The 14,451-nt window shown below is 53.5% G+C and overlaps 1 protein-coding gene across 1 annotated transcript in view; it reads right to left on the minus strand.

The window, feature by feature from the left end:
- The window catches only part of GTF2IRD1 (GTF2I repeat domain containing 1), a 140,033-nt gene that overhangs the window by 77,849 nt on the left and 47,733 nt on the right, over positions 1-14,451 (minus strand). Inside the window, 2 exon segments of the mRNA XM_030932008.1 lie at positions 965-1,106; positions 6,346-6,474. Of these exon segments, the coding sequence (XP_030787868.1) occupies positions 965-1,106; positions 6,346-6,468 (265 nt within the window). The 5' untranslated portion in view covers positions 6,469-6,474.

Raw genomic sequence — 14,451 nt, forward strand, 5'->3', positions numbered from 1 at the left:
TCTGTACTGGGACTACAGGTGTGCACCATCAAGCATGGTTAATTTTTAAATTTTTTGTAGGAGACAGGGGTCTTGCTATGTTGCCCAGGCTGGTCTCCAATTTCTGGGCTCAAGTGATTCTCCCATTTCAGCCTCCTGAAGTGCTAGAACTACAGACATGAGCCACTGCACCTGGCCTAAGATGTTAACTGTCACTATAGCAGTGACAGTGCCTGCCTCCTCAGGTTGATGTCAGGGTAGGTGAGTTAGCATCAGAAAAGATGCCATGCACAGCAGGCGATCAATAAATCTTATTGGAATATGGCCAGGTGCAGCGGCTCACATCTGTAATCACAGCACTTTGGGAGACTGAGGTGGGCGGGTCACTTGAGGTCAGGAGTTCGAGACCAGCCTGGTCAACATGGTGAAACCCCATCTCTACTAAAAATACAAAATCAGTCGGGCATGGTGGTGGGTGCCTGTAATCCCAGCTACTTGGGAAGCTGAGACAGGAGAATCACTTGAACCTGGGAAGCAGAGGTTGCAGTGAGCCAAAATTGTGCCACTGCACTCCAGCCTGGGTGACAGCGAGACTCTGTCTCATTTAAAAAAAAAAAAAAATTGTGTTGGAATAAGTGCATTTGGTCCTTGTGCTCAGAAATACATACTTAAGAGGAAGAACTGAGCAGCAACCTTGGGCCTTGGTGTCCCCATCTGGAAAAGGCAGATGGAAGTGGCTGGCTCTGGCCTACCCTGGGGTTCACCCAGCCAGTCTCTGTCAACTCAGGGGCTGCGGAATGATTCCAACAAAAACCATGGCTGCCTCAATAACACCGCATCGGGAATCTCAGACAACCTTGCTTGTTAGGTTCATCCCCCACACACCGCCACCCTGGCTGGACAGGGTTGGGGACTCAGAGACGGGCCAGAGCTCCTGTCCTCGAAGAATGGCGGGCCCGGTCCTCTGGAGCCCTAGGGTACTCACGGCAGAACCTGAGGAAATCTGACTGTAGCTCCTTCCGGGCATTCAGGAACATTCTCCCCTTCTCCGTGCCCACCACGAAGGCGCTCTCATCGTGCACGGCGACACAGGCCACCTCGGCGTTCAGTTTGGACAGCGCTGAGCACTGTGGGAAGAGCAGGGTGTGTGAGTGGAAGGGCTCCCCACTCCAAACACCTCTAGTACCCACTTCGGGAGTGGGATGTGAGCTCCCAGCTGCCTGAGACCTCAGCAGCAGCTCCAGGGACAGACGGTCCCTCTACTGTTCTTGGTCTCAGATTCTGTAGTGCAACTGAATGAATGGCCCTCCAGGGATTGGCGATGGGGGGCTGGAGAAGGACAAGTGTCCTCTGCTCCTCCCTCCAAGATCCTCCTCCTTCGGGTAAGCCCACCTTAGCCCCAGCCCCAGGGACAATGCTGTGCTGCGTTCTCTTGGCCCCTCTCAAGTCCTGGATGAGGAGGGGGTGGGAAGAACGGCAGGAAAGGTGGGGGGGATTGGACAGACTGGGGCTGTATTCCCACCTCGGCCGTTTCTGCTGTGGGACTTGAGTCAGTCATGTCCCTCCTCTGGGCTCCAGTTTCTACATCTGTTTTGTTTTGTTTTTTTGAGACACAGTCTCACACTGTCGCCCAGGCTGGAGTGCAGTGGCACAATCTTGGTTCACTGCAACCTCTGCCTCCCAGGTTCAAGCGATTCTCCTGCCTCAGCCTGCGGAGTAGCTGGGACTACAGGCACCCGCCACCATGCCTCACTAATTTTTGTATCATAAGGAGAGATGGGGTTTCACCATGTTGGCCAGACTGGTCTCAAACTCCTGACCTCAGGTGATGTGCCCATCTCAGTCTCCCAAAGTGCTGGGATTACAGGTGTCAGCCACTGTGCCTGGCCAGTTTCCACATCTGTAGAATTGGGGAGAAACAGCCCAGTTCCACAGTGCCACTGGCCTTGGGTATGGGGATTCAATGGTTGGGGGAAAAGATCTCTAAACTGGGACATCCTATATGGGTAAACACGGAGCTGGCTATCCTCATGGCCTCAGAGTGGAGGTCTGCAGCCCCATAGCACAGAAGCCTTAATATGGGGGGGTCCCTGCAACCGAGACCACCAGCATCTCAGCTCTCTGACCCACCCCACCAGGAAAACCCTGATTGTGAAGCCTGTAGCAGGCAGTTGTGCCGAATAAATGCTGGTTTTCATCTGAGTCAGGTAGTGCTGGCAGCTATAGAGTCTGGCTTCCAATTGCAGTTCTGTGCTGTGTGGCCTGGGACAGGTAACCTCTCTGGGCCATCATCTGGCCTAGGGTGCCAGCCCCAGCCTGGAATCGTTCTGGTTAGGAAGGTGCGGGCGGCGTGGGGCCAGGAGGTCTGTCCTCCAGGGTCCCTACTGGAAATTTAAAACACAGGGCATTCATTTTCTTCTAAGATGAAAACAAAAGCTTGCTGTTCCGTTTCTGCGCGGAACACTGTAGAGTATTAAAAAAAAATAAAACAAATAAATCCAGCTGTTTCTCATCCATCACAGCTGAAAGAGCTGCTTCATGCCACAGTCACCGCTCAGCTGAAGACGCCGAGACCGTGGCAGAAAACTCGCCCACCTAAAGGCACCCAGAGCTGGTGGGGAAGAGGATCTGAGATTGGGGGCGGGTGACGAAGGCACATCCCTTCAGTCCACCCTCCCTAGAGGCCACCAAAAGACCCTGGCATTTGGAGGAGGCTGGACTTAAGTCACTGCTAAGCAAATGTCATTGTCCCATGAGGGTCCCTCAGGAAGCCCTTAAAAGGCCCAGGGACAGGGGGAGCCTGTCTTGTTCACACTGCTAGGATAACTAGAGGGTCACGTGCTCCTCCAGGGAGGTTCTGATACACTCACTAGACCACTGCTACCCAGTAGAACTTTTTTTTTTTTTTTTTTTTGAGACGGAGTCTCGCTCTGTGGCCCAGGCTGGAGTGCAGTGGCCGGATCTCAGCTCACTGCAAGCTCCGCCTCCCAGATTCACGCCATTCTCCTGCCTCAGCCTCACGAGTAGCTGGGACTACAGGTGCCCGCCACCTCGCCCGGCTAGTTTTTTGTATTTTTTAGTAGAGACGGGGTTTCACCGTGTTCACCAGGATGGTCTCGATCTCCTGACCTCGTGATCCGCCTGTCTCGGCCTCCCAAAGTGCTGGGATTACAGGGGGATTACAGGCTTGAGTCACCGCACCCGGCCTTTTTTTTTTTGATAGAAAGTCTTGCTGTGTCACCCAGGCTGAAGTGCAGTGGCATGACCTTGGCTCACTGCAACCTCTGCCTCCCAGACTCAGGCAATTCTCCTGCCTCAGCCTCCCCAATAGCTAGGACCACAGGCATGCACCACCATGCCCAGCTAATTTTTGTATTTTCAGTAGAGATGGAGTTTCACCATGTTGGCCAGGCTGATCTCAAAGTCCTGGCCTCAAGTGATCTGCCCCACTCAGCTTCTCAGGGTGCTGGGATTATACGCGTGAGCGATTGTGCCTGGCCAATCCAGTGTAACTTTCTATGACAATGAACGTATTCTACCTCTGCACTGTCCAATCCGTAGACACCAGCCACTTCTGACTGCTGAGCATGTAAAATGAGGCTGGTGCAACTGAACAACTGAGTTATTTATTTCATTTTAACTAATTAGAATTTAAATGAATCAGGCGCAGTGGCTCATGCCTGTAATCCCAGCACTTTGGGAGGCTGAGGAAGGTGGATCACCTGAGGTCAGGAGTTTGAGACCGGCCTGGCTAGTAGAGACATGGTGAAACCCTGTCTCTACTAAAAATACAAAAAATTAGCCAGGCGTGGTGGCGTATGCCTGTAATCCCAGCTACTCGGGAGGCTGAGGCAGGAGAATCACTTGAGCCCAGGAGGTGGACGTTGCAGTGAGCCAAGATTGCGCCACTGCACTTCAGTCTGGGCAACAGAGCAAAACTCTCCAAAAAAAAAAAAATTGCAAATAGCCACAGGTAGCTTGTGGCCATGGGATCGCCCATCACTGCCCACATCAGCCACACTTCCACCACTGCCAAGCTCACAGTGCTTCAGGACACAGGGCTGAGCTCCTGGGACCCCCTCCTCATGAGGGTCAGTCTGCATGCGGGGGTCGTTATGGAGAGAGTGTGGCGCCCAGTCACTTTTCCAGGGGTGTCTCCCACCACTGCCCCAAACACTGCCTAAGCAGCCCTTGAGCCACCTACAGCAGGAATAGCTTGAAGGAGGTCCTTTGTTTTTCGGGGAGACTTTGTATGCAGAAGCTCACTTTAAAACCTGGTCTTGCTGGGCCAGGTGCAGTGGCTCACGCCTGTAATCCTAACACTTTGAGAGGCTGAGGTGGGCGGATCACGAGGTCAAGAGATTGTGACCATCCTGGCTAACATGGTGAAACCCCGTCTCTACTAAAAGTACAAAAATTAGCTGGCCACGTGTGGTGGCAGATGCCTGTAGTCCCAGCTACTCGGGAGGCTGAAGCAGGAGAATTGCTTGAACCTGGGAGGCGGAGGGTGCGGTGAGCCGAGTTTGCGCAACTGAACTCCAGCCTGGGCGACAGAGCGAGACTCCATCTCAAAAAAAAAAAAAAACAAACAACTGGTCATGCTGTGTGACTTTGGGCAAGGTCCTACCCTCTCTGCGCTTCATCATCCTAAAATGCAGGGGCGCAGCTAACTGATGTCAGACAGGTTTTTAATTTAACTTTATTTTTATTAAAAAAAATTTTTTTTAATTGAGAGAGTCTTGCTCTGTTGCCCAGGCTGGAGTGCAGTGGCGCGATCTCAGCTTGCTGCAACCTCCGCCTCCCAGGTTCAAGCAATTCTCCTGCCTCATCCTCCTGAGTAGGAAGGATTACAGGCATGTGCCACCATGCCAGTCTAATTTTTTTATTTTTATTTTTTTATTTTTTTTGAGATGGAGTCCCCCTCTGTTGCCCAGGTGGGAGTGCAGTGGTGTGATCTCTGCTCACTGCAACCTCCACTTCCGGGGTTCAAGTGATTCTCCTGCCTCAGCCTCCCAAGGAGCTGGGATTACAGGCATGCGCCACCATGCCCAGCTAATTTTTGTATTTTTAGTAGAGATGGGATTTTGCCATGTTGGCCAGGCTGGTCTCGAACTCCTGACCCTAAGTGATCCACCCACCTCGGCCCCTAAAAGTGCTGGGATTACAGGCGTAAGCCACCGTGCTGGGCCAGATTTTTTTTAAACACTTGCATCACAGAACCTCCCCCCAGGAAAAGGCTGGAGGAAAATGATATTACGATGTCCTCATTTGGGATAAATTACTATAGGTCTAGGTATGTAGGCAATAGCGCCATATTATACAAAGCCTGGTTTCTCTCTTCCTGCCCGAGATGCAGTTAGAACTCTTGCTTTAATGTTGGGGATTACATCTTTCTAATGAATGCCTTCCCAGACATTATCCCTCAGATGACCTGCTAGGAGACAGGCATGTGGTTCATTCCAGGGACAAAGTGGGAATGGCAAGAGAGGTAAAGGGACAAGGGGACGAGGGCTGGGAGCCACTGTTTATTCCAGGGATAGATTTTTTTTTTGTTTTTTTTTTTTTGTTTTTTTTTGTTTTTTTTTTGAGACAGAGTCTCGCTCTGTCGCCCGGGCTGGAGTGCAGTGGCCGGATCTCAGCTCACTGCGAGCTCCGCCTTTCGGGTTCACGCCATTCCCCTGCCTCAGCCTCTCGAGTAGCTGGGACTATAGGCGCTCGCCACCTCGCCCGGCTAGTTTTTTGTATTTTTTTAGTAGAGACGGGGTTTCACCGTGTTAGCCAGGATGGTCTCGATCTCCTGACCTTGTGATCCGCCCGTCTTGGCCTCCCAAAGTGCTGGGATTACAGGCTTGAGCCACCGCGCCCAGCCAGATTTTTTTTTTGAGACGGAGTCTTGCCCTGTCACCCAGGCTGGAGTGCAATGGCGCGACCTTGGCTCACTGCAACCTCCGCCTCCCAGGTTCAAGCAATTCTCCTGCCTCAGCCTCCTGAGTAGCTGGAATTACAGGCACCCACCACTACACCCAGTTAATTTTTTGTATCTTTAGTAGAGATGAGGTTTCACCATATTGGCCAGGCTGGTCTCGAACCCCTGACCTCGTGATCCGCCCGCCTCAGCCTCCCAAAGTGCTAGGATTACAGGCGTGAGCTACCGCGCCCGGCCCCAGGGCTAGATTTTTATGTACTGGATCTCACTGAAGTCTCCCACCCTTAACGCAGGCATCGTGGGTGGCCCTAGCTGCAGTCAGATAAACTGAGGCTCAGGTCAGTGAAAGCTCCTTAGAGTGGCTGAGGTAGGACTTGAGCTACAAGGCAAGCGGGGATGCTCACCCTGTCCCCTCCTCCTGGGCGGGTGGAGACACTCACCATGGAGTCTAAGGCAGACACGAGGCTGGTGATGATCTCGTCTTTGCGGGTGAAGGCAGAGTTCCAGCGGTCGGGTCCGCAGCCGTTGGTGGGGACGTCACAGCGCTTGCCCAGCAAGGCCATGGTCGCCTGTTGGGAGGGAGGAGGCAGTGGTGGTGGGCACAAGGCAGGGGGCTTGGCTCATGTGGCACCCGCCCACCCCAATCCACCTGACCCCCGGACTCCCAGGGCTGCCTCTGTATCCAGGGCCGACCTTTCCTGGGTCCAAGGGTTTTATGTGTGATGGGATTAGAGCCTGCACAGGCCTGGGCACAGGTGGCAGGATAACTCGCACCCTGTGCTACGCCCTCCGAAGTCTGCACACCCAAGCTGAGCCCAGCACCGGGACCAGTCTGTTGGGCAGACCCCAACTGCCACCTCTCCCAACGTGTGCAGTTCTGGCCACAGCCCTCCCTCGCTCACACACCCTCCATGGCTCCCTACTGCCCACATTAGCTCTCAACTCCTCAGCCTGGTATTCTAGTTACCTGGTCTCCTGTCCCCTACTCCAGATCCCCCTCCCACTCCATGCTCCAGGTCCTCTAAGCTGTACCACTCCCAGATGGACCGACATTCACGATCCCCTAGTCTGTGTGGGTTCAGTTCCCCCTGCCTCAAGCATTTCCTGGCCCTGCCATCATCTGCTGGTTGTCCTCGAAGCTTTTTTTAATTTTAAATTTAATTTTATTTCGAGACAGAGTCTCGCTCTGTTGCCCAGGCTGCAGTGCAGTGGTACAATATTGGCTCACTGCAACCTCCCCTTCCTGGGTTTCAGTGATTCTCCTGCCTCAGCCTCCCTGGTAGCTGGGATTACAGGTGCCACCATACATCTGGCTAATTTTTGTATTTTTAGTAGAGATGGGGTTTCACCATGTTGGCCAGGCTGGTCTTGAACTCCTGGCCTCAGGTGACCTGCCCACCTCAGCCTCCCAAAGTGTTGAAAGTACAGGCATGAGCCACCTCACCCAGTCTCATCAAAGCTTTTAATTGTCCAACCTGCTGGCCCACCTCCTGTACCCCCAACCTGAAGCCCAGCAGGATCAGGAGCCGGTGATGTCCTCCCCTCTGTTCTGCACACCTCTGAGCTCTGCCGTCACATTTCTGCATCAAGCCACGTGCTTCCGAGGCCAATGCCACCCCCACTGAGGTCTTCCAGCCTCAGTTTCCCTCCTAGCCAGAAGACTTGGCTTCAGGAGTATAGAAATATACAGCAGGGCCGAGGCTACTTTGTCTCAGGTCGGGGGCTCCCCAGGACAGGACTGTGTCCCGTTGCAGTGGGATTCCTGGGGGACAGAGCTGCATCCTCCCCCTCAAGTCCAGAACCCCCAATTGTGGGTCCCCATGGCATTGCGCAGGCCATGGCATGGCTTGCTGGGTACGACAGTGCCCACCTGGGCACCCATGAGACACAAAGATGAGCCTCCCTCAGCTCCTGGTTCTACCCTGCCCCTCTCCTTCTTGACCCAGGGGGCACCCACAGCCTGCCCCAGGGCCAGGGCCTGCCCTCAAGACAGCTGTCCCTGCACCAATCCAAGCAAAGAAGGCAGAGACCAGAGGGAGAGGCCTCTCAGTTCCCCTCTCTGGGCTCCATCCCAGTGCTTTCTGTGTGGCCCCTGCTGGGTGTTGATGGCAGACAGCAGGGCTGCAGGACCCAAAGGAGCCTGTAAACCTGCTATCTCCTACCTGCAGACAAGGGGTTTCTGCACCCAGTGGGTAGGGAAGGCCCAGGCAGGAGGACCACGGGGCTGGCGCCACAAAGGGCAGCAGGCTTGGGGTGTCTTCTGCCGCCATGGGTGCCCCTGCCAACTGTAAGCTCTTTGAGGGCAGAAACCAGGTCTGCCTGCCACTGTTGCACCCCAGGGCTTCAATCAGTGCCCGATGTACATGAGGCCCAAGGTGTGTGGTCCCAGCCACAGACAGGCCTTTCAGTAGGTCATGATATATGATCATTGGCCAATGACAGAGAACAGGAGATGTCACAGTGCATCACACTTCACAAGGCCAGAGGTGTCCAGCCTCAGGGACAGAAACGTCCCGAGAAATGAGAGACACATCAGAGCTCAGCTCTGGCCTCAGTTCTGGCTCTCCTCTGCTTTTTGGCTGTGGAGAAATATTGATTTAAACAACTGGCCGGTAGGCGTTTGGCCAAAATGTATGTTGATTTTGCTGCTAAATGTTTAGAAAAGACATTTCTTCTTCTGGGTTCCAATTTTATAGAACTTTGAAATCCGCTGTATTGCCGGGCGCGGTGGCTCAAGCCTGTAATCCCAGCACTTTGGGAGGCTGAGAAGGGCGGATCACGAGGTCAGGAGATCGAGACCATCCTGGCTAACACAGTGAAACCCCATCTCTACTAAAAAATGCAAAAAAAAAAAAAAAAACAAACAAAAAAAAACTAGCGGGCGAGGTGGCGGGCGCCTGTAGTCCCAGCTACTCCGGAGGCTGAGGCAGGAGAATAGCGGGAACCCGGGAGGCGGAGCTTGCAGTGAGCTGAGATCCGGCCACTGCACTCCAGCCTGGGCGACAGAGCGAGACTCCGTCTCAAAAAAAAAAAAAAAAAAAAAGAAATCCGCTGTATTAAGGGATGCAGAGGGGGTGACAGGCCATGGATGAGACACAGGCCATGGATGAGACCCACTGATGAACCAAGAGGTGGCCAGTGGCCACGACTGGGGATGTTCCATGGCAGGAAGCCCGCGGGAGGGTCTTGCATGTGACCGGACTTCGTAAAAGATCCAGCTGAGAGGTCTGCTGCCTGGGGGCTGGAAGGTGTCCCCCTCCCCCCAGCCATCCCCTGCCAGCCGGTCCCTTGAACCATTCCCACAAAGGCCTTAGGGCTGCCAGCCTCCCAGCTGCTGAGGCCCAAATTGAATCAGGGCAAAGCAGGAGGCACCAGACAGCCATCCAGCCCTGGCCTCCTGGCTGCCCCAGACAGCGGCCGGCTCCTTCCAGTAAAGGCTCTAATCCATTTAGGAAGAAACCAGGGACTCCAGGAGGGAGGGACAGAGAGAGGGAACAAGGGCTGGGCTGTGGGCCATCCCCAGTTCCTTGTCCTGGTCATCCAGGATTGTAGGACCTTCTGTCCTGAGCCACAGCCCAGTGGGCGGACTTGGGGAGCATGGAGAGAGAAGACCACTCCTCCATTTCCCTGAGGCAAATGCCCAGGGCCTCAGATGGAGGGATAGGCAGGTTCCACGTGCCTGGAGCAAGAATGCAGTGGGGGAAGATGAGACCCAGGCCCAGGTGTGCTAGGACCACCTCGGGTGAGTCCTGAAACCTTGAGATTTTTCATTTGTAATGTGGGAATGGTTCTAAACAGAAAATGAAGGCAGAGGCCGGGTACAGCGGCTCACGCTTATAGTCCCGGCACTATGGGAGGCCGAGGCGGGAGGACTGCTTGAGACAAGGAGCTTGAGGCTGTAGTGAGCGATGACGGTGACACTGCACTCCAGCCTGGGTGACAGAGCAAGACCCTGTCTTTTAAATAAAAAATAAAAATTCTGATAGCATGGCTGGGCACAGTGGCTCACGTCTGTAATCCTAGCACTTTGAGAGGGTGAAGTGAGCAGATCACTTGAGCTCAGGAGTTTGAGACCAGCCTGGACAACATGATGAAACCCCAACACTACTAAAAATACAAAGATTAGCTGGACGTGGTAGCGCGCGCCTGTAATCCCAGTTACTTGGGAGGCTGAGGCAGGAGAATCGCTGGAACCCAGGAGGCAGAGGTTGCAGTGAGCCGAGATGGCGCCAGTGCACTCCAGCCCGGGCAACAGAGCAACACTCCATTGCAAAAAAAAAGTAAAAATTCTGATGGCAGCATTGGCCCGCATGAGCTACTGTCCTTCCTCTAGCATCACTCTGTTTTAGAGACAAGAAAGGCACTTGCCCCGGGTCTCAGCCAGTGCACAGGGGGGAAGAAGGTTGTCTGTCTCCAACTCTGCTGGTGTCCTTGCTGTCACCATGTGGCAGGAAGACCACGCTTCCCACATTCACAGGGACTCAGGGAACAGACCAGCTGCTCACATGCAAAGCTGACACACAGCCAACTGGGCCCAACTCGACATTCCTGGGTTTAGCACAGAAAGTTCCATCTCCTGGAAAACCCCTCAGTCCCGGGCCACCTAGGATGGTTGGTCACCCTGCAACGCAGGGAGCAATGGGAACAGGAGCCCAGATGCCTCCCAGCAGCCAAAAACACAGACACTCGCGAGGAAGAGAAATGTCCCACATGTCCATCCTTTGAGTTCAAAAAGTCAACTTCCCTTAATAAGGTGAGAGACGTGTTTGTTCACTGCAGCACTATTCACAATAGCAAAGACATAGATTGAACCCAGGTGCCCATCAGTGGTAGAATGGATAAAGAAAATGTGGTACATGCACACCATGGAATATTATGCAGCCATAAAAAACAACCAAATCATGTCCTTTGCGGCAGCATGGAAGTAGCTGGAGGTCATTATCCTATGCAAATTAACATAGAAACAGAAAACCAAATATCAAATGTTCTCACTTATAGAGGGAGCTAAACGTTGGGTACTCGTGGACATAAAGATGGGAATGACAGACACTAAGGCCTCCAAAAGCAAGGAGAGAGGGGAAAAGGAGAGGCTGAAAAACTACTTATTGGGTGCTATGCTCACTACCCGGGTGATGAGATCAATTGTACCCCAAATCTCAGCATCATGCAATATCCCTTTGTAACAAACCTGCACATGTACCCCCAGAATCTAAAATAAAGTTAAAATTATTATTTTTGAGACAGAGTCTCACTGTCACCCAGATTGGAGTGCAGTGGTGCGATCTCGGCTCACTGCGGCCTCCGCCTCCCATGTCCAAGCGATTCTCCTGCCTCAGCCTCCTAAGTAGCTGGGATTACAGGTGCCCGCCACCATGCCCAGCTAATGTTTCTATTTTTAGTAGAGATGGGGTTTCCCCATGTTGGCCAGGCTGGTCTCGAACTCCTGACATCAAGTGATCCACCCACCTCGGCCTCCCAAAGTGCTGGGAATACAGCCCGGCCTAAAAGTTGAAATTATTAAAGTAATAATAATAATGTGAAAGACTTGAAGCCCCGAAAAGGCAGAGCTGGGATGGGTGGAGGGAAGTCCGCTGGGAAGACCCCAGGTTACAGTCCAGGAACTGCGGAAGAGCTGCTGACACATCTGTCCCATCACCCAGCTCCCGATTTTGCTCCGCCCACCTGTGAAGCAATGATGGCTGGTAGCTCAGATGCTGCCAACACCTGCTGTTCAGTGCCCAGGCTCCTGGGCCCCATCCCATCAGAGGTGACCACTCCCTGGGCAGCGGGGCCCTGGACATTGTATTTTTTTTTTTTTTTTTTTTTTGAGATGGAGTCTCACTCTATTGCCCAGGCTGGAGTGCAGTGGCATGATCTCAGTTCACTGCAACTGCAACCTCCACCTCCTGGGTTCAAGCGATTCTCCTGCCTCAGCCTCCCAAGTAGTTTAGATTACAGGCATGCGCCACCACACCCGGCTAATGTTTATATTATTAGTAGAGACACGGTTTCACCATGTTGGTCAGGCTGGTCTCGAACTCCTGACCTCAGGTGATCCGCCCACCTCGGCCTCCCAGAGTGCTGGCATTACAGGTGTGAGCCACTGCGCCCGGCCAGGACACTGTATTTTTAAGTTCACAGGAGACTCTTACACCCAGCCAGGTGCAGGGCCTGTGTCATCTTCAGGGATGTTCCCTACTCCAGGCTCCAAGAAGCTCAGCTTCCCTGCTTGCCTGCCGCCTGCCCCGTGTCTTGCCAGGGACTCCTTGCCCAGACAGCAGCAGATTTGCCGGCCACCGAGAGCTGGAGGCCAGCCCGGACCCTGAGCCAAAGATTAGCCAAGCGCTTGTGGCCACGTCTGAGTCAGTGCTGCCCTGACTCAAGGCAGGGCTGCCTCCAGGCTGGGGGACTTCCATAGGAGTCCAGCCCAGAGAGCCCACTATCTAGCCAACCCTGGGGCCAGGGTGACAGTGAAGTAACAGAAATCCAGCTGTGATTTCAGATCTCAAAAACCCTGCACCTGGCGCTCAGGGCCAGCTAGGAGGCTAGCAGAGAGTGAGCTAACGCATGAGCCTATTCTGCCGCCCACAGCCTGGATGTCTGGGAAATAGGTGTTCCCGCTGGCTGGTTCTGACCGATTCACCCCAGTGAAGTGCAGCCTAGTGGGAGGTGGGAAAAAGCATGTAGACAAAAGAACAAGGCTAAGACAAAGCTCCTGGCTCAGCCCATTTAAAAAACGACTCCTCTTCCTGGCTGGGCATGGTGGCTCATGCATATAATTCCAGCATTCTTGGGGTCCAAGGTGGGAGGATGGCTTGAGGCCAGGAGTTCGAGACCAGCCTGGGAAACACGGCAAAACCCTGTCTCTACAAAAAATACAGAAATTAGCTGGGCATATGCCTGTGGCGCCAGCTACTCGGGAGGCTGAGACGGGAGGATCGCCGGAGCCAGGAGTTTGAGGCCACAGTGAGCTATGATTGTGCCACTGTACTGCAGCCTGGGAGACAGAGCAAGACCCTGTCTCAAAACAACAACAAAGGCCAGGTGCGGTGGCTCACACCTGTAATCCCAGCATTTTGGGAGGCTGAGGTGGGTGGATCACTTGAGGTCAAGAGTTCAAGACCAGCTTGGCCAATATGGTGAAACCCCGCCTCTACTAAAAATTAAAAAATTAGCCGGGCACAGTGGTGGGTGCCTGTTGTCCCAGCTACTTAGGTAGCTGAGACAGGAGAATCACTTGAACCCAGGAGGTGGAGGCTGCGGCAAGCAGAGATCACGCCACTGCACTCCAGTGTGGGTGACAGAGTGAGACTCCATCTCGAAAAAATAAAAAAACAAAACAAACAAACAAACAAAAAACCAAACTCCCGTCCCCCACCCACCTCCTTAGATGCCCTTCACAGAGAGGACAGCCAAGAGGCCCAGAGCCAAAAACGTAAGTGCCAAGGTGGCATGGAACTTGGCATCTGGCCCAGGGGCTCGGCCATGACTCTCGCTGGCGTGAGCTCGGTAGAGCTCCAGGACCACCCTCTCCGGAGGGAACAGAGGGAAGGAGTCACAGGGCTGTGTCCTAAATGCCGGGACCAGGTTTAATTCTCACAAGCTCTCATTTTACGGAGGAGGAATTCCAACCCGAAGACCCCACCGCAAGGATGTGGCAAAGCTGAAACCTGAGCTCAGGTCATACCGACTAAATCCGGGTTCCCAGCACCCCACGACGCAGCCTTCAAGCCCCTTTGCCCTGGAATGATGACACAGCGGTGGGCTCAGCTCTGCACTGCCTGACTGTGCCCAGCAGTGAACAGGGGAGACCACCCAGCTGGGACCCAGGGAGAAGGCAAAGAGGAGACCCCTCAGCAGGGTCTGTTTCTCCTGCATGGACATGTCCTGCACCCAGGGCCAATGTGGCCCTAGGGGGCATCTAGAACCCTCCCCACCTCTTCTCCCCAAGTGTCCCCAGAGCTTCGGAAAAGTCTGTGCTTAAAGAAGGATTCAATGAAATAATTTTCTAAAAAGAGAATACATACATACATACATAAAGAAGCAGGAGTGTACCAGCCTGGGCAACATAGCAAGACCCCACATCTACAAAAATAAAAAAAATTAGCCAGGCGTGGTGGTCCACACCTGTGGTCCCAGCTACTCAGGAGGCTAAGGCAGGAGGATCACTTGAGCCCAGGGGTTCAAGGCTGCAGAGAGCTGTGATCGTGCCATTACACTCCAGGCTGGGTGACAGAGCAAGACCCTGCCTCCAAAAATAAAAATTTTTAAAAAGGAAGCATCGGTGTGTCAGAGCATGCAAATGCAACAGGTATGTGTGTATGAGACAGAAAAGACCACACACGTGATGCAAAGAAAGAGGACAGTTAAGAAAGGGACACACGGCCGGGCGCGGTGGCTCAAGCCTGTAATCCCAGTACTTTGGGAGGCCGAGGCGGGCGGATCACGAGGTCAGGAGATCGAGACCATCCTGGCTAACACGGTGAAACCCCGTCTCTACTAAAAAAATACAAAAAACTAGCCGGGCGAGGTGGCGGGCGCCTGTA

The sequence above is a fragment of the Rhinopithecus roxellana genome, chromosome 6 (assembly GCF_007565055.1).
Source record: "Rhinopithecus roxellana isolate Shanxi Qingling chromosome 6, ASM756505v1, whole genome shotgun sequence".
NCBI classification, from domain to species: domain Eukaryota; kingdom Metazoa; phylum Chordata; class Mammalia; order Primates; family Cercopithecidae; genus Rhinopithecus; species Rhinopithecus roxellana.